We start from the raw sequence: 27,404 nt of genomic DNA, 5'->3' as shown, positions 1-27,404 counted from the left end.
ACAAAATTTTTCAGAGTAAAAAAATAAACTTCGGAGTAAAAAAATAAATTTTTCGAAAAAAAAGATAGACAAATAATTTTTCAAAAACGGAGTATTTTTGCAAATATTTTGAAAAACGGAGTATTTTATGCAAATTTCTCATAAAAAAATCCCCACAATTAAAAATCAATAATATAATTAGTCTTTTTAATTTATAGAGTGGTTTAATTTTTGTAGAAGTTTAAAAAATTAATTTAACAAAAATCAAATTATCCATTCAAATTTGAAATCGATTTCCATAATCATGCATCTAATTTAAATAGACTCTATGCGTAGAGAATTAGTATCCAACTCTTGATGACAAGTTCTTGAGTACTTAATTAGGGTGCAAAAGAGCAACACGTTTAGGAGATAATACGAGGGGTCAAATGATGTATATTGGAGTGAGTAATGTAATAAGTAAGGAAAAAGGGTCATTTATGCCACTAACGTTTGCCTCTAGGATCAAGTGAGATTTCAACGTTCGGAAAGCCTCAAATATGCCCCTATTTTATTGACAAATGAACAATTAGACCTCCTAATTTTGACAAATAAGTCCCCAACGTCTTATTTAGAAGTCAAAATAAGGGCCTGCTTGTTCACTTTTTAAGACGTTAGTGGTATATTTAAATTTTTTTGAATGTTTAAGGCTTGTTTGATTTTATAGTCAAACTTTAAGAGTATAAATGACTCTTTTCCCAATGAGTAATGTATATCTAACGTGCGAATCCAATATCCCACATTGGAAAAGAAAAAAGCGAGAAGGGCGACGTGGTTGCTATAATAAGGAGAAAGGAATTTTGTACAAACCATCCTTCATGGCAGTAAAACGGGATGTGATGAGTGGTCATAAATCGCTAATTATAATGCGAGATGAGTGTCCGCCCTAAGCCAGTTACGACAACTGGGCACTCTCATCAGAACCATCTGATCCCAATTTAATTCAGTTCTAATATTTTTCTTCTATAATTAGAAGCTAGTTTTACCTAAGTCAAGCTTTGAGTTATGCTAACTAAGCTAGAGATTGAGTTAAAATGTGAATTCAAACGACATTCATAGTCTAGAGTTTAATAAAAAAATCAATTTGTTCATTTTTAATGAATTCAATAAATTAACATGAACTTATGCAAAGTTATAAAACTTAATGTAATAAAAAAATAAATTATTATTTTGTGTTTGGTGAGTCGGTTTTGAATTTTACATCCCTAACAATCAACTAAATGTACCCTCGTTTGAGAAGAATTTATTCTCAATGTCTAACAACAGTAAAAAATGAGTCTCTGAGATTAATAAACACATTTATATCACACTATAAATCACTTGTATAATTCAAAAATGAATATGCAAATATGATAAGAATGAATATACATAAAAAAATATAATTCACAAAGAAAAGCCAAATTCCTAAAGTAACGGCCTAACGGGGACTAGATTATAAAATCTCATAATGTGAAATGCAAGCCATCCATAACATCCAACATATTCCGAGGATCCAAGTTTTGTCTGCTCTTAACCTCCCTAACTGGAGAGCTTCCAGTGCTTCTGTTCAAAGCCCAGAGTTTTCCTTTTTTCTTAGCTACAGAGAATTCTTGACTCTTGCTTATTCCGGGAACCAATCTCCGTTTGCACACCCTGTTCAATATATCTCTATCTTCTTCAGAAAGTTGAATGCTGTAATGGTTAATAGAAAAATGCCGTTGCATCTTGGTGAGGAAAACCAGTCCCTTACGAGTTGGTGATCGGAAAGGTGTAGCTCGTAATTCATGATCTCTATGTCTTACTAAGTTGATTAAACGATGAAGCCACATTACTAATTCAAGGATATACTCATCAGTCTTTCGAATATCAGCATGATAAAGCGTTTGAAGGCGGATCAGGTTATTCTGTGTGGTTACATTCGCCCACTCTCCGACCCATCCAAAACCTTGATGTGCTCTGTAGTCATGTCAACAAAATATCAACAAATTGAAAATGAAATCAGTAAATCCTAATTGGTTGCAAGAAACGTCTAAAATGAAATGAAAGTAAAAACCTACTTGGTAGTGCTGGTGGCAACAGGTACCAGCCAATGAAGAATCTTTTCCATTTCAGCTTTCGCCTGAGTTACTGTGAGCTGCAGTGAACCAGAGTAGGAAGCAACGTATTGAACGAATGCACAAGCACCACATAACGAACGAAAAGAAACCGAGATCGGAAAAGTAAAAAGAAAATATAATGTGCATCAGATGCCTTTCCGAGCATACCTCTTCCTTATCATCAATCATTTGCAGTCGGGACCGCATAGCTGTCTTGACATACAATGGCAATCCATGATAAAAGCTGTCTCTTGTATTAGGTGGAAGGGAGGTTGGTCGAGATGCCTAACAACATACCAAAAATTCCGTTTAAAATAACTGCACAGGAATACGTCCAAACAGTAAACATGGTGACCTCAGGGAGAAAGAAAACAACAGACTTACAATGTTATCAATTTGGTGCACAACATTGGCATAGTGCAGTGCAAGACCAGCTGCGCCGAGCCTTTGAGATTTCTTTCCTGGCCTCTCACTAGCCAATCCAGCGCCTGCCATTTGATAAGCCGGTTAAGTACATATTATGCAGAGGACACATTTATGGTATGTTTGTTACAAACAAATTCCACAAAAATTTGTGAGATTTATTTGTACGGAATACAGATGTGTTTGATTTATTTAGAAATTCATTTGGGAGATTAATGTTTAACATTTTGTAGAATCGATCAAATATATTGTCAAATTAATTATAAAATAAATTTATTTGCAAATGAAAAGAATTTTAAAGTAGAATTGAATCAAACAAGGGTTAGCTAACTAGAAGTTGCATGTCTTGTGAGTTGTGATGCATGACCCAACAAGAAGAGTACAATAGACGAGCAAATTCCAAAAAATGTATAAACATTGAAATCAGTTGTCAAAATCATATGCAATAATTGTTTACCATTATTTCCAAATGCATCTATTATTCTTTGGTGCAAGTAGGTAACAACATCGACGAACTTCTCCATGACCTGCAGATAACAAGGTGAAGTTATAATTTATGTTAGTTATTCGAATTACATCAGCAGACTAAACTGCTTCATAACTATTTGATCATATTCATTAGTTATATAAGAAATAAATGTTTGACAGTGATCACTACAATTAAATATACAGAAATCAGATTTAAACATGTCAGCTGACGTAATGTACCTCTTCTAAACTTTTAGACCATAGAGATTTCCTTCTCAAGCTCCTTACAAGCTTCCTTTGTTCTTTTATCTCACGTTGCAAAATGTAGAGACTCTCTCCTACAAATACAGAGAAAAGAGCATATTAGTAACCATTATATACACCAATATGCACGGTATATGTGTCTTAAAAATAAAGCGAAAAAAAAGGTTGGCCTGCGCATAACCTTTTTTGGGGAGATGCAAGGAGGCAGCTTCTTCTAGCTTCTGCTTAAAATCCTGCTCAAATCTGTCCAGACCATTCAACTCATGGTATAGTTCCTAAAAGAAAAAAAAGATCATAGGTTCTTATAGTAGAACAAGAAAGGTACCAGTTAAAGCATTTTAGTAAGGAACATATAGTCCAATCTATTTGAACTATATAGTAAGTTCAAATAAAATTTTCTTAGTTTCAAAGACTAGTGAAGCAACAGATTTTTCAGGAGATCCATGATGAACATGAGGACATGATAAACGGGTATTATAACATAACTTAAAATCCTTATAAGAAAAATGATTTTTGACAGTTTTATGCACCATTCCGCGAAGGTGAAAATTTTCAGTCAGGAGACTGTATATATAAGCATTATTTCATTATGTGGCAACATCCCAGAAAGGAAATTAGAGAATAAACAGACAAAAATATGGAAATAAACTTACAGAAGTATGATGGGCTAGAGTAGTCAATTCCTGCATTGTCATTTCTGACTCTTCTTTAGACTGTGTATAAGTGGAATATTCTGAATCTAATCTGAAATATCACAGCCATACCAAAATGCATAATATCATGGTATTAGCAAACATTAGAAACAAAACCAGGGAGTATTGCATATTTAAGTTGTACCTTACTTTGAAAAAAATCGGCTAAGGTTGTGCCACTGTGGATCTTTGCATCGATCTCCAAATCGAATTACTTCTTTGGCAAATACATCCAATTCCTCTCTACAAACAGATTACAAAGGATATCAAAAGCCAGTTATAATAACACATCCACGACAAGAGAACTAAGTTTAATGAGAAAAGGAAAACTGATCTGAGTGAGAAGCAACCTTTTGTCAGAAGCTGCAATACATAGCAATTCTTTCATATCTGTCGAAACTAATTGTCGTACGCCTTTTGAATGTAATATCTCCTTTTTCAGGATTTTGACATTTTCATCGGAAAGTGATTGAAATAAGTTTGCACCTTTGGCAATTGTATTTGCAACTTCAAATGCCAATATGGATATTGCATGCCCTCTGGAAGCCATGCCAGAGACAAAGCCGCCTCGGGCATTCAAATTTGACATGCTACTTCCAAGAGTGTCTAGAACTTCAACTGCTTTCTCCAGGCTCACTGCACCAGCTTTTTCTATAAATGAACTCTTATGGATATCCTACAAAAGCAAAAACACAAACTAAATCAAAAAAAGCCAGAACCAAAAGATAAAGTGGTGAAAATCCAGAAAATACCCATAGAAGGGTATCTTCCACAGTCCAATTTGAGTTCATCAGTTTTAACATGCTATACAATAACGATTACACTGGCCACGAATATACTATCTGGAGATTGTCAAATTATCCCAACTTGTACAACATTTAGAGGCTGTCAAAATATCAATTTAAAACCATTGAACATTATCAATAGCGTACATCTAGACTTGAAGACTTTTCACTAAAATTTTGAGTTGCAGAACTCGGTGCGGGTGAAATAAAAGAATTTCTTTACTTTTTTAGTCTTACAGAGTTACGTCTTCAATAGTCTAGCCTACAAACACAAATCATCATCGGATGCCCAGAAGCAATGATGATCACAGTGAGAGTAAAGATCAATATAGTAATCCAATAGTCTTAGAGAGTAGGATATTTGATCGAACAGATTTCATAAAGCGGATTCAATACCAATCACGAACAGACACATATTTTCCTATATATCTCAGCAACTATCCAAATTTGTAACATTTTAAGAAACGTCTGTCATTATATCACTTATTCCGCTATATTACACTGTTGCATTCTCCACCAAAATTGCAAACTTCAGCATTGGGCAATTCCATAAAACAAGTCTCTCTTGGAATCAAAATTTGTTTCCTAAATAAGAAGTTAATCACATGGCTCGTGATTTGACATAAGTCAAGGTCAGTCCCTTTATATGGTCAGCTATATATAATCAAAGCATTTGAGTATGGACAATTCACAATAACAATAAAAAAACCCACAAATAAGTCAAAAACCAAAGCATACCTTAACAATTCCGCCCCTCGCCGGAGCTGAAGGCTTGAGTTCTCTTGAGAAGTTCAACAGCTCACCAGAATTATACCTGCTCCGCGTCAGCGTTTCGCCAAAGCCATCATCATACTCATCTTTATTGGCTGCAGTGCCAGTAGTAGTAATATTATTTGAAGGAGAATTCTGTTTCTTTTTGGTAAAGCTTTTTATTGACTTCAGTTTTCCTGAAAATCCTGCTGTCTTATTATTCTCTCCATCTCCAACCTTATTCACATGTTTTGGCTTGGATTTCGTTCCTCCAGGACAAACAGCTCCCATCTTCTTCTTCCGTAAACAAAATTTCAAAATATGAACCTAAATCAAGAACACGCAGCTTACGAATGACAAACTGTCCACACGCAGAATCAAGAACCGGGATTGATTAAAACACTCAGTTGATTGTATATATTACAGATAACTATAACAAAATATAAGAGTAGATAGAGTGGCAAGAAAAGTACTTGTTACTGTTTGTTAAATTGGAGGAGATTGCCGGTGGTGAATATAGGGAAAAAAAACGCGTTTCTGGTTTGGCAGCAATGGAAATCTCGCGGAGAGAAAGGAATTTTTGACTGAGGAAAAAGATTTGGTTTGATTTATTGAATTTGGAGAATTGCCAAAGGAAGAAGGAAACTCAATGGATTGATTGACTATTCTATTTAAATCATCAAAATGTTTATACATTAGTTTATTTTATAAAATTTTATTTATTTTAATTAGTTTATTAATGATGGAGTATAATTCTAATCTTGTACGTTTTTAAAAAATGTTACAATAATTAATTAATTATTAAAAATAGAGTTTAATTATAATTTAATTATAATAGTAATATTATTATTTATTAAAAAATAGAGTTGAATTTTAATCAAATTACAATAGTTATATATTAAATATATAATCAATTAAACTAAATAATTAATATTTTTTTTTATCTGCAGATAGACGTATTTTAAGTTAGTTGTTAGCGAAGATTAGTGGGAGTTAGTATGCATTTTTTTAAGTTAAATCAGGTAAATCGCAGTCTGAGGAGAATCGGGGGTCGAACCTCGACTTCATGCAAACTGAAGGACTTGGCCTTCAAATGTTAATTAATATTTTCTCATTACTATTATAAAGATGTTAAATTTAAAAATTAAAATAAATTGCCATATAATTATGGAAAATAATAATAAAAATAATTTGATGTATATGTAAGAAAGACATGTGCTTCTATGTAAATTTTTATATTGATATTTCAATATAAATTATATATAATTTAATTAAATTGAGTTAAATTATCAAGTTATTAGATTATAATAATTATTTTTTATTTTTGTCGAAAGTAAAATTACACTAAATAAGATTTTAAGTGTTAGTGTTAGTATTTTTTTTAAATTTTTTTTATAGTGAATTAATAAGTAAAGATAATAATTTTCTTCAAAAAAATAAAATAAAGATAACATGTAAAGAAATGAATGGAGGGAAGGACACATTTCATTAAGTAATTCCCTCCCGCCCACTTTGTTGAGTTTGGTGGTTATCTCTGACTCCATCTCACTATTCTTCCACTCTTTATTCTTAATTTTCCTTTTACCATTTTGCCCTCTCTTTTATTACCACGACGTTTTTAATAAAATAAAAACAATTATTCATAATGAATTTGAAAATATCTTATTCCAAAATTAATTTCGACATATATATAACATAATTGATCAAACTTGACATTAAGAATTTTAAGAGTGGCATTACCGAATTAAATATAAAAAATGGTAAATTTTACAATATATAAAGAGTCAGCAGTTTATTGTAAATTGCTTAATTAATTAATTAATAAAATGCAAATTAAAAATAAAGGCTTCAATCATCCATTCAAATTTTTATATTTTAAATGAATTTACATAATATATTACGGGTAATAGTTATAGTCAGTATTAAAGTTGTTGGATTAATTTTTTCAGAATTTAGTTTTATATTTTAAAAGACTTATAAGCATTTAAGCATACGTGCTCAGTTTTAGTGCTTGCTCTTTTCCTTGTAGAATTTCAATCTACACATCTTAATAAACCAGATTAAATCTCCTTAAATATCTTTTCATATAATTAATTGACTTTATGAGGATTTGGAATGTTATAGTAGACCCACTAATTTATTTGATTTTAATTTTGAAAGGTTATGGATAATTAAATTATATGGGTGTGGCTCATAAGGTTAGAAACTTAGAACTAATGAAAAAGATTGTTTACTTGACTTTAATAAGATAGAAATAAAATCATACAACCAATTTTATAGATAATCAAATCATTTCATTTCAGACTCTTCTTTAGACTGTGTGTATATATATATATATATATATATATATATATATATATATATATATATATATATATATATATATATATATATAGGCTAAAGTGTATAAAAAATTAATTTTTATTGACTTTTTAAATATTTATTCAAATTATTTTAAAAGTTGTAAATTTATCCAATTTTGAATAATCGGTGAGAACCTATACAATTTAATACAATTAATATAGTTGTGCCTAAATGACAATTGTATGTGTAGTTTTTAAAAAAATAATGAAAAGAAAATGCCATACAATTTGGATGATTTATAATTATATATTTATATCTATTTGGCATGCCATACATAGACGCAATTAAATTAATTCTAAAAAATTATAATGATTTTTTTTAGTAAACTTGTCAATTATAATAAATTTACAGTTTTTGAAGAGGTTTATACATGTATATAAATTTTGATTAGTTGTTGATATATTTAAATAAAAAAACGAGAGTTGAAGAATTAACTAACTGAAAAACAGAAGTCTAGATAGGAATATTACATCCTCAAGGAGACCATTTCAAAGTTTTGTTGTGCAATAAACTTGACTTGAGTTTCACAATATTAATTAATAAAGAATCAGTAACTTTCATGAGTTTTTAATTCCTTTTCGTCAATAAGGATCTAGTTTGAATGACTAAAGTACCTCTAAATGTATTGAGAAATTGTGTGTGCGAACCAAACCTCTGTAATTAACAACTAACAATTGAGATTATAAAAAATCGATTATCATATATGACAAAAAAATCCATTTTCTAACTTTTTGTGTTTGGAACTCTTTAACCTTCAAATAATATTATTTTTTTAGTAACTATTTTATTATACCACATTATTTTTACAAGAAGCTAATAGGTGCTTATTGTATCAAAATATTTAATTATTTTTCAATTTTTTATTAATAAATAATTTAATATGCAAACATCTCAATGTGCATGAGTAATATAAAATAACCGTTGTGTTCAATAATAGAGAAATTCTTAGGTAAACTCAGTCCATCACATCATCCGTATATTAAACCTAATAGAATGACACGTCATTAAAATGATGATAATCTTGTAAATTTATTTATTATTTATTTACACATTTGAATAGTAATATTAAAAAATTGTCACTATTTTAATGATGTGCCATTACGTAATAAGTTTACTCCACAGATGACGTGGTGGACTGAGTATATTTTAAAAAAATTCCAATAATTATTCAAGACTGTTGCTTTAATAATTATTCATAATGTACACCCTACATATAATGACTAATATTTTCTTTTAGAAGGAGTCAACACTTGCCCAGATAAAATAACAAATGGCCGTATTTGTGATGTGATGACTCAAATAACCATTATAAATTTATAATCATCGTTTACTTCTTGCTAAATCAAAAGAAAGCCAAAATATAGACAAAAATTTTACGTAAATATCAAACAATTACATGACAAGTGTTATGTAATTCAATGATCAAGATGTTTTTCTACCAAAACTTGAGAGATCATCAGATCAAGACAAGTGATATATGTTCTATACATATATATACACGTAAGTTGTAGCTAGAAACATAAGAGAAAAAACAAAATATAAAAAAGGTGAGCATAGCCTTAAAAAGAGGAGACAAGTGTAGTTATAAAATGAGATAAAAAAGATGCATAAGAAATGTTTTAGCTTAAATATTATAAGCGCCGAGTAACAAACTGTTAGGTTGTGAGTTCGACTACTCCCACAAACATTTTCATCTCTCTAATTATATATGAAAAAGTGAAATATAAAAGAGGCGAGTATAGCTATAATTTATAAATATAATGAGACACCATTATCGAATGAAAAAAGAACAGTGATGGTAAGATAAGAGGGCGGCCGCCCCTGCTCTCCTCTAGTTATTGTGAATAAATAAAAAACAAAGCACTTTAATTGATGATCTGCTAAAATTGTTAGATAAAATTTAATAGCGGACAACAACTTCAAATAGAGATACATTAGGCGCATAATTCAACGAAATTAAAGCAACTTGTAGAACGCTCCCATAATTTGCTTGGAAGCTACCATAATGGCTGGCTTATAAGTTATACCATACCGACTTTGTGACAAAAATCTTCTCTAGTGGGGTCTAAAAATTGAGGGATGGATTCTTCTAATTGGTCTTGTGGTTTAGCCTTCTTCAAGCCCTTCGCATCTGAACGGAAAAATGAGCCATTGAAGCCTCTAGTCGGTTAAAAAATTAAAATCAACCCAAAGAAGAAGAAAAATGTGAAGTTTGAGCTGGAGTCAAATTGCTTCACAATCCAATAAAAGAAGACAAGAACCTTCCAAATTAATTATTTAATTCTTTGATAGTCCAAGCCACTTAGGGTATAAACGAGTTAGATTATTTGCGTGTTTACGAATTAATTTAAATCGAAATTTTTAGGCCGAGCTAGAATTTGAACTATTCCAATTTGTTCCAGAGCTGAACTTGAATATTAACTCAAGAGATTCCGAGAGTTTAAACGAGCTTCTACACAATAAAATACATCAAATATAATAATTCTCAGTTTTCTTTTTTAAACTCGAATGGAGTTCGGGCTGAAATAGCTCGGATACTACTAAGGTTCGTGTTTCGAGCTATAGTAGCTCGAACTTATGCAACACACTCTAACTTGGCATAAATGAATAATTCGAACTCTAACTCGTTAACAAATAAGAACCCTACCAAAGCCCGTAAATCAACAGCCAAAAGAGTGCGCAGCAGATTTGTTATTTCATCTTCTCAAATTCTACTCAGACAGTGGCCACAAACAAAATCAAATTAATCACACACCAAAATATAATTTTATTCATGGATTTCTTATCTGTCTATAAAACGACATCAGCCCATTACATAATTCAAACCAGAGTACAGTTTTCTCTGTGTTTCTTTTAGGAAATTAATTCAAGAAAGCTGACCGCAATCAGCAATCTGAACAGCCTTAGAAGTCCTTCCAGAAGAAGATCCAACTTTCTCAATAGCCTTAACGACATCCATCCCCTCCACAATTTTCCCAAACACCACATGTTTTCCGTCCAGCCACTCCGTCTTATCCGTACAGATAAAAAACTGCGATCCATTAGTTCCCGGTCCTGAATTTGCCATTGACAAAATTCCTGGCCCGGTGTGCTTCTTTATAAAGTTCTCATCGGGAAATTTTGATCCGTAAATCGATTCTCCTCCTGTTCCGTTCCCTGCCGTGAAATCTCCTCCCTGGCACATGAATCCAGGAATCACTCTGTGAAACGACGATCCTTTGTAGTGTAAGGGCTTTCTGCTCCGTCCGATTCCTTTTTCTCCAGTGCAGAGTGCCCTGAAATTCTCCGCCGTTTTCGGCGTTGTGTCCGCGAATAGCTCCATTACGATTCGGCCTGCCGGAGCACCGCCGATCGCCATGTCGAAGAACACCTTAGGGTTTGCCATTTCGGATTCTTTTTTGTTGGTGTGTGAGGAGAAGGAACTATTGGTCACTTGCTTTTCATAGCAAATGCGGCTTCAGGAATATCTTCGGGGTAAGGATCGTGGCCGTTGATAAGGGACGCGTGTTAGCATCTTGGAGGAGTGTGGAAAGAGCGTTGATTTTGACTGCGTACAATTGACGCTATTTCGACGTGGCGGAAGATGACAACTAACAAGTGAGAGGTACCGAATAATATTATCTTCACTTGGCAATGGAAAATGAAAAATCCATAATAGAAAATGGGATGTTTTTTTCCAGAAATTTACATAAAATATTCCAATTTTCCTTTTTATTAAATATAAAGAATGATTATTTTTAAATGCAATAAAACTCCAAAAAATTACAAAATTTATTAATATGATATGAAAAAAATAGTGTAATGTATTAAGGTGGTATGTATACATTTTAATGGTGAAAAAATATATGCTCCCTCAATCCCACAAATATAGACAAAATGGCTATTTTAGACGTTTTAAAATATAAGCAAAATTATTATATTAATTTGAATAATCAATATAAAATATGAATATTAACTTTTATTAATTTTAACCACTTTTGTTATATTTTATAAATCATCATAAATTATCACTTTATACATATATTAATAATAAATTTATATTTTTAAAATTTAATTACAATTTTAACACAATAATTACTTTTTCCACAATATAAATTAATAGTAATATTTAAAACATTTAAATATTTAAATTAAAATTATTATTAGAAGTTAACAAAATATAATTACTTTGACTATTTTTAATTTTTTTTCCAAACTCTATTTTGTCTATTTTTATGCGACAGAAGGAGCAGTAAGAAACAAATAATAATGATGATGAGCGATGATAATAACAAACGAAAACTGACAATAAAAACATTTGGTTTTGAAAAAAATATTAACCATGATAATAAATTAATAATGATAGCTGTCAAATCTAAGAAAAAAAAAAGAGTGTCACGTATAATTGATAACACAAAAATAGCGCTATATTTTTGATAATGTCACTTCTTATTTTTTATTTGTATGCCCGAAAAAGCCAACTACTTTATGACTCAAGCTTTTATTTTGGCTAAACCCATACATATGTTCTTGTATTATACTTCCTTCGATCTATAATATTTGTCACATTTCAGAAATTCTTTTGGTTCATAATATTTATCACTTTAAAATATCAAAAGAACATTAATTGTTATTTTTCAAATTTATCCCCTATTAATTTATTGAAAGAATATAAATACACAAATAAAAATAGTAGTCATAAATGCAAACAAGTTTCAAGATATGGTTAACTTAGTAAAAATGCTTATAAATTGAGGTATATTAATTATTTTTTTAATTCTTGTGCAAAAGCAAATGCGATAAATATTATGAACCGGAGGAAGTATCATGTTTATTTCAAATTCTTTGTACTATTTTTTTTGTTTTTTTTAATTTCTTTACTTATTTAATTTTTGATTAGTATGTCCTTTTGTGTGATTGGAAAAAAAAATGTAAGTAGATGAATTACAAAAAAAAACTAAAAAAATAAAAATTGAATAAGTAAAAGGATTAGAAAAATAAAAAATAATACATGGACCCGTATGAGCTTTGCCTTTTATTTTTGTATAAATTTTTATGAAGGTCCGAAAAGCTCTGGTCAATTCAAGACCGCACAAATAGTGTGTTGTTAGAGCCGGGTTTGAGTAGCAAAAATGAAGTTCGGACTGGGTTCAGGCTTGCCTTGTACTTAAGGAAAAAGTCGGTAGGTCCATACCGAGTCCGTCCCCATGAGCAGGTCTATCTATAGTCATTGGGCTTTGAGTTGGGTGCGCTGGGCTGAAGCGAATATTCCCGCCAAAAGACGTTAAAACGCATAATGTTTGATTTATGGTTGTTGGGTTGGATTAGGTCAAAACAAAGACAAAACGTTCCTGTCATTTCAACTAACTTTTATTAATCTGAAGGCAAAAGAAATATGAAGGTACTATAACAGTGATGGAGTAATATTAAAATGTATAGTCTACGGTTTGCTTTGATCATCACAGAGCTACATTTGAAGCCGGCAGCATGTAACAGCTACTCAATTAATACTAAAAAGGAAAAAATAATAATTAACAGCTATATTTGATACTCTGCGTCTCGTTGCCGGCTATGTTTCTCTCCGCCGTGAATGTAGCTTGTTCAGAGTTCATGCAAAAACCTGTTTCAGATGACGGCTGCGATTTAATTTGATCAGAAAAGTTTGTTATCTCAGACTAATTAAAGAATGGCAGGAGACTACAGGTTTGGGAAGGACCAAAAGGATATCACAAAGTTTTTGATTACTACTGTAGATAGTTTTATACAGGACAGATTGATCAATAAAGAACAAAGGGCACTGCACAAAGAACAGTGTGCTGAGAGATTAGCAGCTGAAGATGGGAGCTACGACAAGGACACGGAGGTTCGATACTCTGATCAAGCAGTATTAGCAAATCTAGATTGGGGCATTGAAGCTCTTGAAGAAGCTATTAACACTGCCAATTTAGAAACAAAAATGGCGCGTTTAGATTATGCAGAGAAGATGCTTCAAGTTTGTGCCATGTTGAACTCTGACCAGAGAACAGCTGGAGTCCCCAATTTTTACCTTTCTGCTTGGGCTCACCTTAACCTGTCGTATTTGTGGAAATTGCGTAACAATGTCCGCGATTCGGTACTCCATGTTCTCGAGATGTTTGTTGTTGATCCATTCTTCTCCAGGATTGATTTTGCACCTGAATTGTGGAGAGATTTATTTCTGCCACATATGAGCTCTATTGTCGGCTGGTATTCTGAGGAAAGGCACAGGCTGGTGATGGAAGTGATTCCGGATTATTCTGATTTTTCATTGACATGTGACATGGATGAGTTCTTCAATGAGTCTCTGGTTCTTTCCATGAGGCCAGAGCAAGTGGGAAAAATGCAAAAGCTTGAGCAGCTTTATGGAGAATCTTTAGATGGGAATACACGGCTTTTTGCTAAATACTATGTAGATAGCATGAATTCTGATTCTAATACAAGCAAGAAGATGATTCCAATGTTTCCTATAGCTGAACCACCAATGACTCCTCGGCACGAGGTTAGTCGGTCCATTCCTGATTATGTGAAATTCGGTCCCATCTTGCCTAAGAATGCTGGTTTTTCTCCAGCTATCAGATCTAAAAATGGCGCAAGAGAAGCAAGAAGGTTAGTCTACATCCTCTACTAACTTCAGAACTAGTTTGTGTCACTATTTAACATGTCGTATTGAAAGATCTAACACATGTTTGTTATTCTGGATTTGGCTGTATCAGATTGAGCATAAGTCCAAGTACTTCATATAATCTAGAAGAGCCTGCAGTGTGGGAACCTCAGGTGAGCCTGTGAAGTTTGTACTCTTTAGTTTGATTATGAGTTGATGTTTCTTCCAATGTCTACCGGTAGGAACATGTTTGTAAATTTCATATAAACAAAACTGTTTTCTTATTAATATGTCAGAATATCATAAACGAGGAGAACAAGGATCATTCCGATAGCAAGCCTCGTAGTGAGGTTTTAGATTCTGAAGATAAAATCCATTACCAGGAACCTCTTAGAAGCATGAAAGTGACGGAGAATAAAAATTTTGGCACAACCATAAAGTCATTTAAAGCAAACACCCAATCACATTCTCCCACAATCTTCTCTCCTATGCATTCTCCAAGATCTTTTTCACCAAAGCTTTCAAGTAAGGATGTGAATTTTGGAAAGGAATCCACATATCATACTCCATCTTTGCCTCTTTCTCCAGCCACAACTAATGATTATAGCCTTAGCTCAGCAGATTCAGACCGTGAAGAAACGGTACGCCACTCCTGCAGTGCTTTACTTTTCCTCAGTTGCATTATTTTCTCTTGACATTGACATATGATTTGCAGAAAAGTGTCAGAAATAACTATGTTGGAACAAGGACTGCGAATTATAACAATGTGAACAGCCAAGAATTAGAGAATAGGTAGCTAAAAGATACCCCTCTTTCAAGAATGAGTTGATTAACATATCTCAAACAGAGTTTTGTTTGTATTTTTTTTCTTAGTGAAACTAACTTTCGCCGAGTTACTATGCAGTTCTGTTAATGGAAGTGACGAAGGAAGCCAAAGCTGCATCTCTTTGCCGATGTCCCATAAGTTGAGTTCTAGTTCGAGACCACCAAAAGATTTTGTTTGCCCTATTACAAGCCAGCTTTTTAATGATCCTGTTACGCTTGAAACTGGTCAGACTTATGAAAGAAAAGCAATTCAGGAGTGGCTTAAAAGAGGGAATACAACATGCCCCATTACTCGACAACCCCTGTCAGCAGATTCACTCCCTAAAACAAATTATGTTCTGAAAAGACTCATAACATCATGGAAAGAGCAGTATCCTGATCTTGCTCAGGAATTTTCATATTCAGAAACACCAAGAAGCACATTCAGCTCTTCCTCCGTCAAAGGAACTTCATTGGCGACCACTCCCTTAAAAATGTTTGATGTTTCCATTCATAATTCTACAGGTAATCACATACACCAGAGGAACAAAAGATTTGTACAAACAGCAGTATCTACTTCACCAACCAGTGTAATTTCTCAAGCCACTATTGAAGCCATCATCAATGGATTAAAACCATATATTTCCTGTATCTGCACTTCAGAAAATTTACAAGATTGTGAAGCGGCAGTTTTAGCGATAGCAAAATTATGGAAGGACTCAAAGGGTGATCCTGGGGTACACTCGTGTTTGTCCAAACTAACAACTGTGAATGGATTTGTGGAGATTCTGTCAAATTCACTAGATAGAGAAGTTCTTAGAATGTCCATTTACACTCTATCTGAGCTAATATTTTCAGATGAAAGTGTCGCAGAGATTTTGACTAGTGTAGATTCTGATTTTGACTGCCTGGCTGCATTGCTCAAGAATGGGCTAGCTGAGGCTGCTGTTCTCATTTACCAACTCAGGCCAACATTTGCTCAGCTTTCATCTCACAACTTAATACCCTCCCTTGTCTATATAATCCAGAATAAAAATGAAAATTATGATCTGCAGCTAGTTATAGATCCAAAGGATGCTTCTATTGCAATTCTTGAGCAGATACTAACAGGAGGAGATGAAAGCAGCCAGTCCATTAGTGCTTTTAGTGTTATTTCTGCAAATGGAGTACCTGTGCTTGTCAAGTGTTTGGACAGGGTGGAAGCAAGAAAATCTGTCATTTCAATCCTTCTATGTTGCATGATTGCAGATAAAAGTTGCCGGTACTACATAGCAAGTAGAATCAAATTATCTCCGGTTCTGGAATTACTTCATTCCGGAAACGACTGTGTTAGAGGCATATGCATAGATTTTCTCTCGGAGCTAGTTCAGCTAAACAGGTACTGATGCATTTTATCAAGTGTACTTCATCTAAGAAGAGAAGTCCAAAATCTGAAATTGAAATCAATTTTTTTAAAATGCATGCTTAAAGTCTATCACTTCCTAACTGAGCGTTTCATCTTTCATGTGGTTTCTCAGAAGGACATTCTGCATTCAGATATTGAAGATAATTAAAGATGAAGGATCATTTAGTACGATGCATACCTTTCTTGTATATCTTCAAATGGCTCCCATGGAGCAGCAACCTGCCATTGCTGCTCTTCTCCTTCAGCTTGATCTCTTGGTTTGCTTTTATTCCTTGAAATCATTCATAGCAACTAATTCTCACAATGCACCAGATGGTCATCTGCCCGTTGTTATAATATGATTCAATATATTCGTGCAGGTTGAGCCGCAGAAGATGAGCATTTACAGAGAAGAAGCTGTAGAGACATTTATCGAAGCACTTCATAAGAAAGACTTTTCTAATTTTCAAATGATGGGTCTTGATGCTTTATTATCACTTTCTGGACGTCTCACATCATCTGGAAAGTCCTATATGGAACCCTGGTTACTGAAGATTGCAGGGTTTAATCAACCTTACAGTGATTTAATGAAGGCAGAGGGACTAAAGATGGGAGAAAATGATTTTGCAGAGACAATGGTTTGCATTTATGTCATCATGTAGCCTGTAGATATATGCAAGTATCTGATTGTTATTCAATCCTGAATCTCAAAACCATTATTGTACAGGAAGATGAAGAGAAAGCAGCAAGTTCTTGGGAGAAAAAGGTGGCTTTTGTACTTTGCAATCACGACAAGGGTTCGATTTTTAAAGCTTTGGAGGAATGCTTTAAGAGTAATTCATTAGAAATGGCAAAGTTATGCCTTGTCATTTCCACGTGGCTCGTGTATATGCTTTCAGTTCTTCCTGATACTGGTGTAAAAGAAGCTGCTCGTAAGTCCTTGCTTGACGAATTCATTAATGTCCTTCAATCATCAAGAAACACGGAAGAGAAGATTTTAGCAGCCCTTGCATTAAGAACTTTTGTTATTGATTCAGGTATGTAAGTTTCGCGTAATAAGAGCTACAAAGACGTTTTTAACTACATACAATCACTCACTAACCCGAACTTGCCTATCTGAAGCTGCACTTGACGATTTGGAAAAGTATGCCAAATGCATTTATAAAACCTTAAGAAAATTCAAGAGAACATCATCTGTAATCACTGATATACTGAAATCGTTGATGAACTTGTCATCAGTCAATGCTGTAAGTGAGCTTTTCTGTTTTGTTTTGCCTTCATTTTATCTTATATGCATGTAAAAGAGCTTATTGTTCCTCATATTCTATGTTCCAGACAGAGCTTTGGAATTGTAGGGAAGTAATTGAGTTGGAATCATCCGCAAATGGGGAAGTACTGTCTTTAGTTCATCTGAAAGGTCGACTATTAAGCAGCCATTCTGATGGAACCATAAAGGTGTCTGTCTCATAATGTATACATAGAGATTCAAAGTAGAATATATAGCAAGTGATTTCTAACTACTAACAGCTCGCTTACAGGTGTGGGATTCTGGAAAGAGGGGTACGAAGTTAATTCAAGAAATCCATGAACATGTTAAAGCTGTCACATGCTTATACGTTCCATCTTCTGGTGACAAACTTTACAGTGGTTCCTTGGACAAAACAATTCGGGTGAGTCGCCTCACAAAACAAGACTATCAGACTGTTTTCAAGAACTTTTTAATGCACTGTTGAAAATTAGATTCTTGAGAGTAACATTGTATAATTGTACTCACATACCGACAGGTTTGGGCAATCAAGCCTGAAGAAATTCGTTGCGTGCAAATCCACGATGTGAAAATGGCAGTACATGAGCTCACAGCTAATGCTAAAGTTGCATGTTTTACTTCTCAAGGAACAGGAGTTAAGGTATAACTTATAAGTGGCAGTTTATTACATTTCAGGATCTGAAAATGAAATAAATGCATTTCTTTGAATAGGCACAATGAGGATAATTACATCTGAATTGTCATGTCATGGCAGGTGTATAGTTGGTCTGGTGTTCCAATACATGTAACTTTAAACAAAAATGTCAAGTGCCTTGCTATGTCTGGGGATAAATTATACTGTGGTTGCTCTGGTTATACTATTCAGGTGAACATTCTTTTACACTCTTCTCTTAGTAACTGAAAATATCTTACAGTTTGATACAAAATTGTTAGGAGGTGGATCTGTGCAAACTGACATCAACAACATTTTACTCTGGTGCAAGAAAATTGTTGGGTAAACAAGTTATACATTCCTTGCATATTAATGATGGTCTACTCTTTGCTGGTGGTTCTGCAGTTGATGGAGCAGCAGGAAAGGTAAAATTTACAACCATTTTAATTTGGATTATATGGATATAAAATCCAAACCCTGTTGTGTTTGTAGCGAGTTATACAGAACTTTTAAATTTTGGCAGAAAAATGACCTACCTATATCGTTTTAGCAGTTAAAGATTACATTTTTTTTGCCAAATTTTAATCTGTTTTCAGCCAAAAAAAAAAAATAGCCACTTAAAAATTAATGTTTCATTACTTCAGTATATTTTTAATCTGTTTTTAAGTCAGAATTCGTTTGCAGGTATTTTGTCAGTCAACAAGAGGAGTACTAGGTTCATTTTCAACTGGGTTAGACATTTTGCATATTGTTACCAACAGTGATTTCATATTCACAGCAACAAAATGTGGGACAATTGAGGTTTGGTTAAAAGAAAAATTCATTAACGTTGCATCCATTAAAACAAGTAAAGGAGGTAATGCCAAAATCACATCGTTAACGTCAGATATGAACGACGGGATGCTCTATGCTGGTTTTTCCGACGGAAGGATCCAGGTCAGCTCATCTCTAAACCTAATGATTAATCCAAGTATATCTATAATATATTTCTGAATTTTAATCCATTTGTAAAATGTTTGCAGGTTTGGGCAATGGACTAAAGGAGTCAACCAGATTAATTTTTTTTTTTTGCGAGCCAATTACATAATTTTGTACACAGATGATCGTTCTCGTTGATATTTAGATTATCATTAGTGATTATTTCGTAATTACTGGTTCAGTCGTTAATTCATCAATAAAATTTAACTACAAGAACTCTCAAAGATTAAAAACTATCCGAACGAACGATGTCATTTTGAAGACTCAAATTCAAAAACTTAAACAGTCAAAAATTTAAAAGTTAGAATAGGCACTCAGAATGAAAAGGACTTTGAAAGAGTTTAAGATAATTTTCAAAGATCTTACGACCTCAATACAGATGTAATTATCCTCACCGTGCCTTATCCAAGATAATAATTTTTTGACACTAATAATAAATAAGAAATTATTAAAAATAAGAAATCTGATGTATTAAAGAAAAAGCAAGTTGATAAGCGAGCATTCAGTATGAGTAGGAGGTTGTAATTCCATCATAAATTTGATCGGAAAATTTCAAATGCATCATTATGCTCCCAGTTTGCCTTACCGGAATTTGTCAAACAAAAATCTGTTTTATTCTTTTGAGTTTATTTAAAACTTAAACGAATATGGAAAGAATAAATCATCAGAAGCTTGGATCACTCATCAAGGACGACACAAAATTGTCTCAGACGACCGTCGTGAGATATTATCCAATTTCATCACCTGAATTTTTCAATACCTAACTCAAAACAAAACATTTATATTTCTGAGACCGAACTCAAAACAAGAAGAATCCATCTAAGCTACGTAACTTTCAGAAATCATTACAATATAGAAAGACAACGAAAACAAGTGAGATAAAATGAATTTGCTGCTGAAATTAAGGGACCTTGTTGATCAAAATGAGCTGCTATTTCATTCTAACTGGATGAGAAACGACCATTTATATATAGCGGCAATTTGAGGTTCTCCCTAGGGTTTTGTTTATGAGCTTACTAAAATGCCCCTTAAAATTATGTCTATATTAATTTATCTTTTTGTTATTTGTTTGGCTTAATTATTCAAAAGTATTCCACTTTTTCGACTTTTCCATTTATATCCTAAAGTTTGAAATCATCAATTTTCTTGTTCGAATTAGAGTAGAAAAACACTTTTCATATATCTTTGAATTATTTCAATTTACATTTTTACCATTAACAATTATTTTCCATATTTGATTTAAACATATGGTTTATTTAAAATTGAAAATATAAAAATCGATTAAATTTGACTATTTTAAAAGTTTGAATCATAAAAGAAAACAATTAATGAGGTGGATGTTTTTTAAATGAGTAAGCCATATTGTTTTTGATCAGAATGTTTAAAATTAGAACAAATTACTGTAAAGTCCCACATGTGTCAGGATTCATACTTTAATCCATTTTTTTTTAAAATCAAACGATATGATCCTTTATTTTTATTTTTGTCAATAGTTTAGTCTTTTCGTCCATTTTTAATCTTAGTCAATTGAGTCAAAAAAATTAGAGGTAGTTAATTATCAAACACGAGAGATGAAATCGTTGACAAAAATAAAAGTGGGGTCCAAATTGTCTTTTTGAAATTAACTTTTATTTATTTAGACCTCGCTTGGTTGGGGGTAAATGAGTAAGAGAATTTTAACTTTCCGGAAAGTGGCAAAATTTTCTTACTTGATTCAATTTATACGTGTTACTTTCCGAAAAGTTAGCAATTTGACTTCCCTTTAACTAGGGAAGTGGCTTCCCTAACCAAAACTAGGTAAGTAGAACTTTCCTAGTTAATTTGATAGAAAATACAACTATATCCCTATATTTAATTAGTTTAATTAGTTATTAAGAATAATATCATCTTTAAGTTTTAATTAATTAATAAAATATAACTTTCCGAGAAGTTAATAAGTAAACCAAGTAAAATAATTATCAATTTCTTTTCTACTAACTTCCTCAGCAATTAACTTTCCAAGAAGTATACTTGCCGGGAAATATACATTTACGAATCAAGTGCGGTTTCAGTCTTTTAATTCAGTTGACTAGCACTAAAAATGGACGAAATAACTAAATCGTTCACGGAAATAAAAATAACACTATATTGTTTGATTTTCAAACAAAAACGACAATTATCTTAATCATATCGGTTTTCCAAGCAAATTATTCCTGAGATATAATTGATTTAGCCAGTAACAGTATCACCATTTTAAAATTTCAGGGTGTCTGTTTGCTTACTTGCACAACTTATCGCTCATCTTTACCAAATTCCAAATCGACACCATTACCGGTGGTTGTAAAGCCGGCACGAAAACGAAAATACATTTGAAAAAACGATGTCGTTCGACGGTTTTCCTCCGTTCATCTCTGCTCAGCTGCAGTACCTCCTCAACAACTACACTCCGCCAATCAAGGTATCACTTAACAAAATCTCTTCGCTCTCTTTTAATATCTACATCTTACGGTATTAGTAGTAATATTTGAGTTTCAACAAGATCGTACATATAATTTGATTCTAATTACTTAGTTCATTTACATTCTCAACCTAATTAGATGTTTTCGACCCTAAATTTTGATTTAATTTGCAATTTAACCACCATTTGAAGTTATTGGCTCTTTAATTGATGAATCCTAGGGTTTATTATGCTATGCAGGTAGAGCAGGTGTGGACAGGCAGCAAGAACTATCCTACAAGCCTCGATCGCTTTACGTTGCTCATTCCTTACTGCCTAGATTATCTCAGATGTTCGTATTTATTCTACATGAAGTTTTATTTTAATATATTTTACTTTTGTTTACATTTTATAGTTTCTGTAATATAGGGAATGTCGTATACAATGTAGAATTTCCGTTAGCTGCTCCTGATGTTATATTTGGACCTGAGGAAGGAGATTTTCATCGATTTCATTTGCTTAGCGGCGAGGGAGGTGATTCATGGTTAGTCAAGAACAGTTTGACTGACTGGAATTACAAAGATCCAACGCGGTTGTTGGCTCTCATTCATGAACTGAGGTACCTGATTTTGAATTTTATGAAGTTAATTTGCCACACTTGATGATCAAGGCTGTTGATGGTCGTTGAGGTTTTATTAATTTAACTGTTTTATTTCAATTTGAAGGGATAGTTACATGTCGTATCAGAAGAAGCGTGTTGAAGAAGTTGATGACGATCGGTTGAAGTTTGAAACTAGCACTATAGTGTCTAGGGAGGTAATGTTCTTAATAAGAGTAACATCTTCTATGGCATGAAATAATAATTGTTTAGAGTTTATCTTATTGAAACTTCAAACTTCCTGCAGGGGATTGAAATGCATATGAGTTCAGGTTTTGAAAAGGTACTCTTTGAAATGAATGTGTGTCTATTTCCTTTTACTTGAGTTTTCAAACCAGTGACCTGTTAATTTTGCTACTTAGGTTGGTTTCAACTATTTTTTTGGTTTTTATGCCTTTGAATTTTAGTGTAGCCAGAGGAAGTCAAATTTGCAGTGCCTTTAATGGATATGAATATAAATAAAATGGTACATGCATGTCCCTGGAGACATCCACAGAAGATATACTTACAGGTTGCATGTCCCTATCCCCTCCTATTACCTCTTCCTTTCTTTCTTTCCTTGGTTATTATAATTTTTTACCATCTTTGGTGGTCATTTCACTGATGCAGGTTATATATCCTGTTGGTAGGAAATATGTCTCTGCTCCTTCAGCACCTCGTCTAAAATTAATCTCCACTGTTGAATTGAAAGCTCTGTTTCCAATCGACGATGTCAAACTTCCTCCATGGTTGGATGGGATGTAAGCCATGCATTGTACTGTGTTTAAATAATGAATATATTATATTTGTATACAGCAGGATTTTGTGGAATGTTGTGATAATAACATACATTGTTTGTTTTCTATTGAAACAGGTGCATGGCTGAGTATCTTCCCAATCTAGAAGAACTCTTGCAGAGACAGGTCTGCTTAATTTTTCCATACAGTGGGATTTTTTTTAGTTGATATAGTATGCATTTTAGTATTTTTTTTATATTGAATTTTCTATTCTTTTGTAGGTCTTAGAGGCAGTTTCATTAATAGATGTGAGGAGGCACTTTATTGAAGCATTAGCCCCACTTCTTGGAAGGCCAGTAGAAGCTGATCCAGTATGTCTTGCCAGCTGCTTACGAAATTAAAGCAGTTTTCTTCTTTTTTAATCTTTTGTTTTGCAGAAAAGCTGGTTATTGCTCATCATTGATTTTTGTTGTCAGGTTTTTTGTAAAAAGGCTACATTTCTTGCTGCTTCTGGACCATTTACATTCCTGGTACATCACAATTTTCATTACCGTGTGGTTTGTTGTGCTCATAACAAAGGAGGCTAAAATCGACGAATATAGTTTTGTTTATTGTATATGGTTTTATTAGAATTGACAGAAATTTCAGCAATGAAATTGGCTTCTTGGCCTGGAATTTGGTTAAAGAAAGTGATTGTTAAAGAGCAGTATACTTCGTATTTAATTTTATGATTATAATTGTACAAATGGTTACTGCAATTAGTTACTTGGCAAGACGGAGCTTTAGGTCGGTGGAGATGAACTTGCAACAGAAACTTGCCTTTTAGACTAGTTAAGGGGGATGTTAGTCACTGGGATTCTGCATAGCTTTTGTCAATCATCTAGTCCTTGGTTTATGCATAATCAAAAGATATTGATGATGAATTTGCATGAGGTTTACTGAATGAATTCATTTAGTAAACCTCACCTCGTTTATAGGCAAAAGAAAAAACGAGGTGGCTAACTTGCAGATGCCTTTCAGTGCCAGTCATAAGTGTATTTAGAGCTCCTTATCTCCTGCATATATTGTTGGAGTTGAGTCTTTGGGTTTGCATTGGGTTTCTCTTTTTTCTTGTTAATACTTGGTATTTCTTATACCTGCAGGTGCATTTTTACCTTTCGGCTCAGTTTCCTAAGCAACAACCATCTCTGATGCTTCAAAGTACTCAGGTGCCGAATGCCGATACTTTTTACATCAATATCTAAATTATGTGGTGCTTTGACTTCTTACATCAATATCTAAATAATGTGGTGCTTTGTCCATTTACAAATGGATCAAGTTGCACCTTTTTTTTCTTCTTAGTTATGCATTTTAATCTTAATGTGTTTGACTGTTTATCAATAACTATTTATTTTGATTTACATTCTGATTTCTGATATTTTATGCTGCAAAATCTAGTGAAGTGTTTCAGTTTTGTGCTTAATTCTCTTGGGATTTTTCCATTGTTTTTTTCATCTGAATCGTGTCCTGCATTTGGCTAATAATCACCCATGGCACCTCAACTTTAGGGGTACGGGCGCTAAACCCCCTGATGTTTAAAAACGGGCGCTAAACCCCCTAAGCTTTGTGTCGGCGCTCACTAAACCCCTTTTGGACAAAAATACCCCTGGCGCCGTCTTTTGTTTGGCGGCTGTCTTTTGAAACAGGAAAAAAAAATTGACAGCACCAAGTGTCAGATGACATGTCATCAAAAGACAAAAAAAAAATGAAAATATCTAAAACACCTCTTAATATAATATCTGATAAAATGAAAAAACCTAACCCAAAATCCAACCACCCATTTAAATCCAAACCGCCACTGATCTAACCGCCGCCACTCCACCACCACCGGAAAATTTTCCGGTCATCGAAAATTTTCCGGGGTCTGAGGAACAGACCGCCGGATCTGTTCCTCTGAGGAACCGTCGCGATCTGTTCCTCAGAGGAACAGATCGCGAATCTGTTCCTCTGAGGAACAGATCGCGACAGAGGAACAGACCGTCGCGATCTGTTCCTCAGAGGAACAGATCCGGCGGTCTGTTCCTCAGAGGAACAGACGCCGATCTGTTCCTCAGAGGAACAGACGCCGATCTGTTCCTCAGAGGAACAGACGCCGATCTGTTCCTCTGAGGAACAGGTCCGCCGGATCTGTTCCTCTGAGGAACAGATAAAGATGACCGGAAAATTTCCGGTCATCTTCAAAATGGAGAAGATGACCGGAAAATTTTCCGGCGGTGGTCGGGTGGCGGGTCGGTTGGTGGGGTGGTGGTTGGGTCGGTTTTTGGGTTGACAAATTGGTTTATATTAAATTGGGCTGGTTTGATTTTTTTTCTAAATTAAATTAGGGGTATTTTGGGTGTTTGAAATTTTTAAGATATATTTCTGACGTGTCAGATGATATGACAGTGTCAGATTTTTTTTTTTTAAAATGTCAGTTAACTGAAAAAACGGCGCCAGGGGTATTTTGGTCATATTTCGTCCAAAAGGGGTTTAGTGAGCGCCGACACAAAGCTTAGGGGGTTTAGCGCCCGTTTTTAAACATCAGGGGGCTTAGCGCCCGTACCCCTAAAGTTGAGGTGCCATGGGTGATTATTAGCCCCTGCATTTAGATAATAAATATTTATAGAAAATGTACTCTTTTGCCAAGGATCTAAATAAGGAATTTGGTTATTTTTCTTGTTGATTGAATTGTTGTGGTGATTGGGATGCCCTGGTTTACTATCTATGAAGATTCAGTTTGCCCCTCCAACTTGGGACAAAAGATCAAAAGAGTGCAAGTTAGTGGTTTTTGACAAAAACACACACCACTTAATTTTGGGTCATTTTACACCTTTGACCATAAAAATGATGTGAGCTTAGGGTGTAAAATGACCCAAAATTGATAAACTGTAGGTTTTTTTGTCCAAAACCACGAACTTCGATTCTTTTGATCTTTTGTCTCAAGTTGGAGTGGAGAAATGAACCTTTGTTGGGTTTACTATCTATGGCTCGATTGAGATTGCATTGCTAGTTTGTTTTACTTCATGGGGTTGAGTGAGAAAAGGAACTGCATTCAAAATTGTCTACTGATTAGTTAATTATCTGTTTGATAGCATTTCAACACTCTTGGCACACCAGTGAAGTCACCTCTTCTGGCTGATTATCCATGGAGTCCAAGATGGGAAGTATCACAAATGGCAGAGCGGATTTCGTGAGTTCACTGTATCATTAATACATCATCATTTATTGATGTTTTCTTAGCTGAACTTGTGGTTTCTAATTACCTTTAACTTTTGCTTCTTTATGTGTGGATCATTTCTATTAGTGACTTATTGGTGGACGAGTCCTTAAACTTTAAAAGGTACTGCAACGAACCCCTGCCACAACACTAAAGCATGCTCAGAGAAGCTCACTGTACACTGCCCCATCGAAGCTGTATAATCCTGCCTCGCTGAAACATTTTGTTGGTGATCTTCATTACAATTGACGGATGATCCTCGTTTATTCTAATTCGTTTGATGTCTGATTACCTTTTTGTCCATAGAGCATTTCTTACGCTTGTTATACTTGTATTTCATGTATGGGTTTAATATGTAGCAAGTACTATGAAGCATGAACCCCTCGTACAAGGTTTTTTTTTTTTTTTTGCTTAGATTGGGTCTTTATGGATGATCTGAACCCCGCTACCCTTAAATGTTGAAATTTACTGATGTAAGGGCTGTGTACTATATATCCGGTCGGGAATTTTTCTGAAACTTTTAAGCTTTCTTATCAGTAATCCCCGATAACCGTCAAAACTGAGAAAAGGGGCTGATGCCTTCTCTTTTTAATTCAGCAAGTACTATGTGGGGAAGATAATATGGTGAGACGCTGGGATCTCACATATCAACAGGTTGAAGTTGAACAGTGCAAAATGGTATTTAATTAATTAGAGGAAGTGCATTGTGATGAACCAACCATAAGTATAAACAATCTAACTAAAGTTGAAAGTTATGAATCATTAGATGAGTGTGGATATTGCATTTGGTTTTCCGGTCACTTTCAGGCTAAAGACCGTCCACATTGATGACACCATACACATTATCCAACCGGCAG

General features: G+C 33.7%; 4 protein-coding genes and 3 non-coding genes across 11 annotated transcripts; 3 read left to right on the top strand and 4 right to left on the bottom strand.

Moving 5' to 3' along the window:
* Nucleotides 1–849: 849 nt before the first annotated feature.
* On the top strand, nt 850–953 carry LOC126666386 (small nucleolar RNA Z279/snoR105/snoR108). Its single transcript, XR_007637888.1, has one exon. It is a non-coding gene; the product is annotated as a small nucleolar RNA Z279/snoR105/snoR108 (small nucleolar RNA).
* Nucleotides 954–1,304: 351 nt separating this feature from the next.
* On the bottom strand, nt 1,305–6,132 carry LOC126665070 (protein PSK SIMULATOR 2). Of its 3 annotated transcripts, none has more exons than XM_050357767.2 (12): nt 5,949–6,132; nt 5,464–5,836; nt 4,291–4,616; nt 4,091–4,183; nt 3,902–3,992; nt 3,430–3,523; nt 3,225–3,322; nt 2,974–3,043; nt 2,478–2,581; nt 2,262–2,378; nt 2,055–2,131; nt 1,305–1,953 (listed from the first exon to the last, which is right to left on the bottom strand). In XM_050357767.2, exons 2-12 carry the CDS (start codon nt 5,764–5,766, stop codon nt 1,461–1,463), a joined length of 1,866 nt encoding a protein of 621 aa, XP_050213724.1. In that variant the 5' UTR covers nt 5,767–5,836; nt 5,949–6,132; the 3' UTR covers nt 1,305–1,460. The 3 variants fall into 3 exon arrangements, with proteins under 3 accessions (XP_050213724.1, XP_050213725.1, XP_055960361.1); XM_050357768.2 differs by having other exon boundaries at nt 5,464–5,802; XM_056104386.1 differs by having other exon boundaries at nt 5,464–6,132.
* A 4,450-nt stretch (nt 6,133–10,582) lies between these two features.
* LOC126676767 (peptidyl-prolyl cis-trans isomerase-like) lies at nt 10,583–11,259 on the bottom strand. The gene has a single exon (XM_050371050.2). It carries the CDS (start codon nt 11,222–11,224, stop codon nt 10,706–10,708), a length of 519 nt encoding a protein of 172 aa, XP_050227007.1. The 5' UTR covers nt 11,225–11,259; the 3' UTR covers nt 10,583–10,705.
* A 92-nt stretch (nt 11,260–11,351) lies between these two features.
* LOC126676740 (putative E3 ubiquitin-protein ligase LIN-1) lies at nt 11,352–19,692 on the top strand. Of its 3 annotated transcripts, none has more exons than XM_050371023.2 (17): nt 11,352–11,436; nt 12,880–14,442; nt 14,550–14,610; nt 14,734–15,078; nt 15,153–15,229; nt 15,342–16,619; nt 16,759–16,903; nt 17,006–17,263; nt 17,353–17,662; nt 17,748–17,872; nt 17,961–18,080; nt 18,164–18,295; nt 18,410–18,532; nt 18,647–18,757; nt 18,826–18,969; nt 19,229–19,480; nt 19,567–19,692. In XM_050371023.2, exons 2-17 carry the CDS (start codon nt 13,505–13,507, stop codon nt 19,582–19,584), a joined length of 4,437 nt encoding a protein of 1,478 aa, XP_050226980.1. In that variant the 5' UTR covers nt 11,352–11,436; nt 12,880–13,504; the 3' UTR covers nt 19,585–19,692. The 3 variants fall into 3 exon arrangements, 2 of the variants coding, with proteins under 2 accessions (XP_050226980.1, XP_050226972.1); XM_050371015.2 differs by having other exon boundaries at nt 11,352–11,443; XR_008790013.1 differs by lacking the exons at nt 18,410–18,532; nt 18,647–18,757; nt 18,826–18,969; nt 19,229–19,480; nt 19,567–19,692 and having other exon boundaries at nt 11,352–11,443; nt 17,965–18,080.
* A 332-nt stretch (nt 19,693–20,024) lies between these two features.
* On the bottom strand, nt 20,025–20,095 carry LOC126666380 (small nucleolar RNA Z105). Its single transcript, XR_007637883.1, has one exon. It is a non-coding gene; the product is annotated as a small nucleolar RNA Z105 (small nucleolar RNA).
* Nucleotides 20,096–20,181: 86 nt separating this feature from the next.
* LOC126666388 (small nucleolar RNA Z161/Z228) lies at nt 20,182–20,273 on the bottom strand. Its single transcript, XR_007637890.1, has one exon. It is a non-coding gene; the product is annotated as a small nucleolar RNA Z161/Z228 (small nucleolar RNA).
* A 1,440-nt stretch (nt 20,274–21,713) lies between these two features.
* LOC126678821 (uncharacterized) lies at nt 21,714–27,064 on the top strand. The gene is made up of 13 exons (XM_050373728.2): nt 21,714–21,959; nt 22,200–22,290; nt 22,368–22,557; nt 22,664–22,754; nt 22,844–22,879; nt 23,009–23,107; nt 23,206–23,336; nt 23,450–23,498; nt 23,594–23,683; nt 23,789–23,842; nt 24,455–24,520; nt 26,423–26,520; nt 26,635–27,064. The coding sequence occupies exons 1-13, from the start codon at nt 21,882–21,884 to the stop codon at nt 26,699–26,701; spliced, it is 1,140 nt and encodes a 379-aa protein (XP_050229685.1). The 5' UTR covers nt 21,714–21,881; the 3' UTR covers nt 26,702–27,064.
* Nucleotides 27,065–27,404: the final 340 nt, after the last annotated feature.

The sequence above is a fragment of the Mercurialis annua genome, linkage group LG1-X (genome assembly GCF_937616625.2).
Source record: "Mercurialis annua linkage group LG1-X, ddMerAnnu1.2, whole genome shotgun sequence".
NCBI lineage: Eukaryota > Viridiplantae > Streptophyta > Magnoliopsida > Malpighiales > Euphorbiaceae > Mercurialis > Mercurialis annua.
The sequence above is the reverse complement of the archived record's forward strand: the minus strand, read 5'-3'. Positions and strand labels throughout refer to the sequence as shown.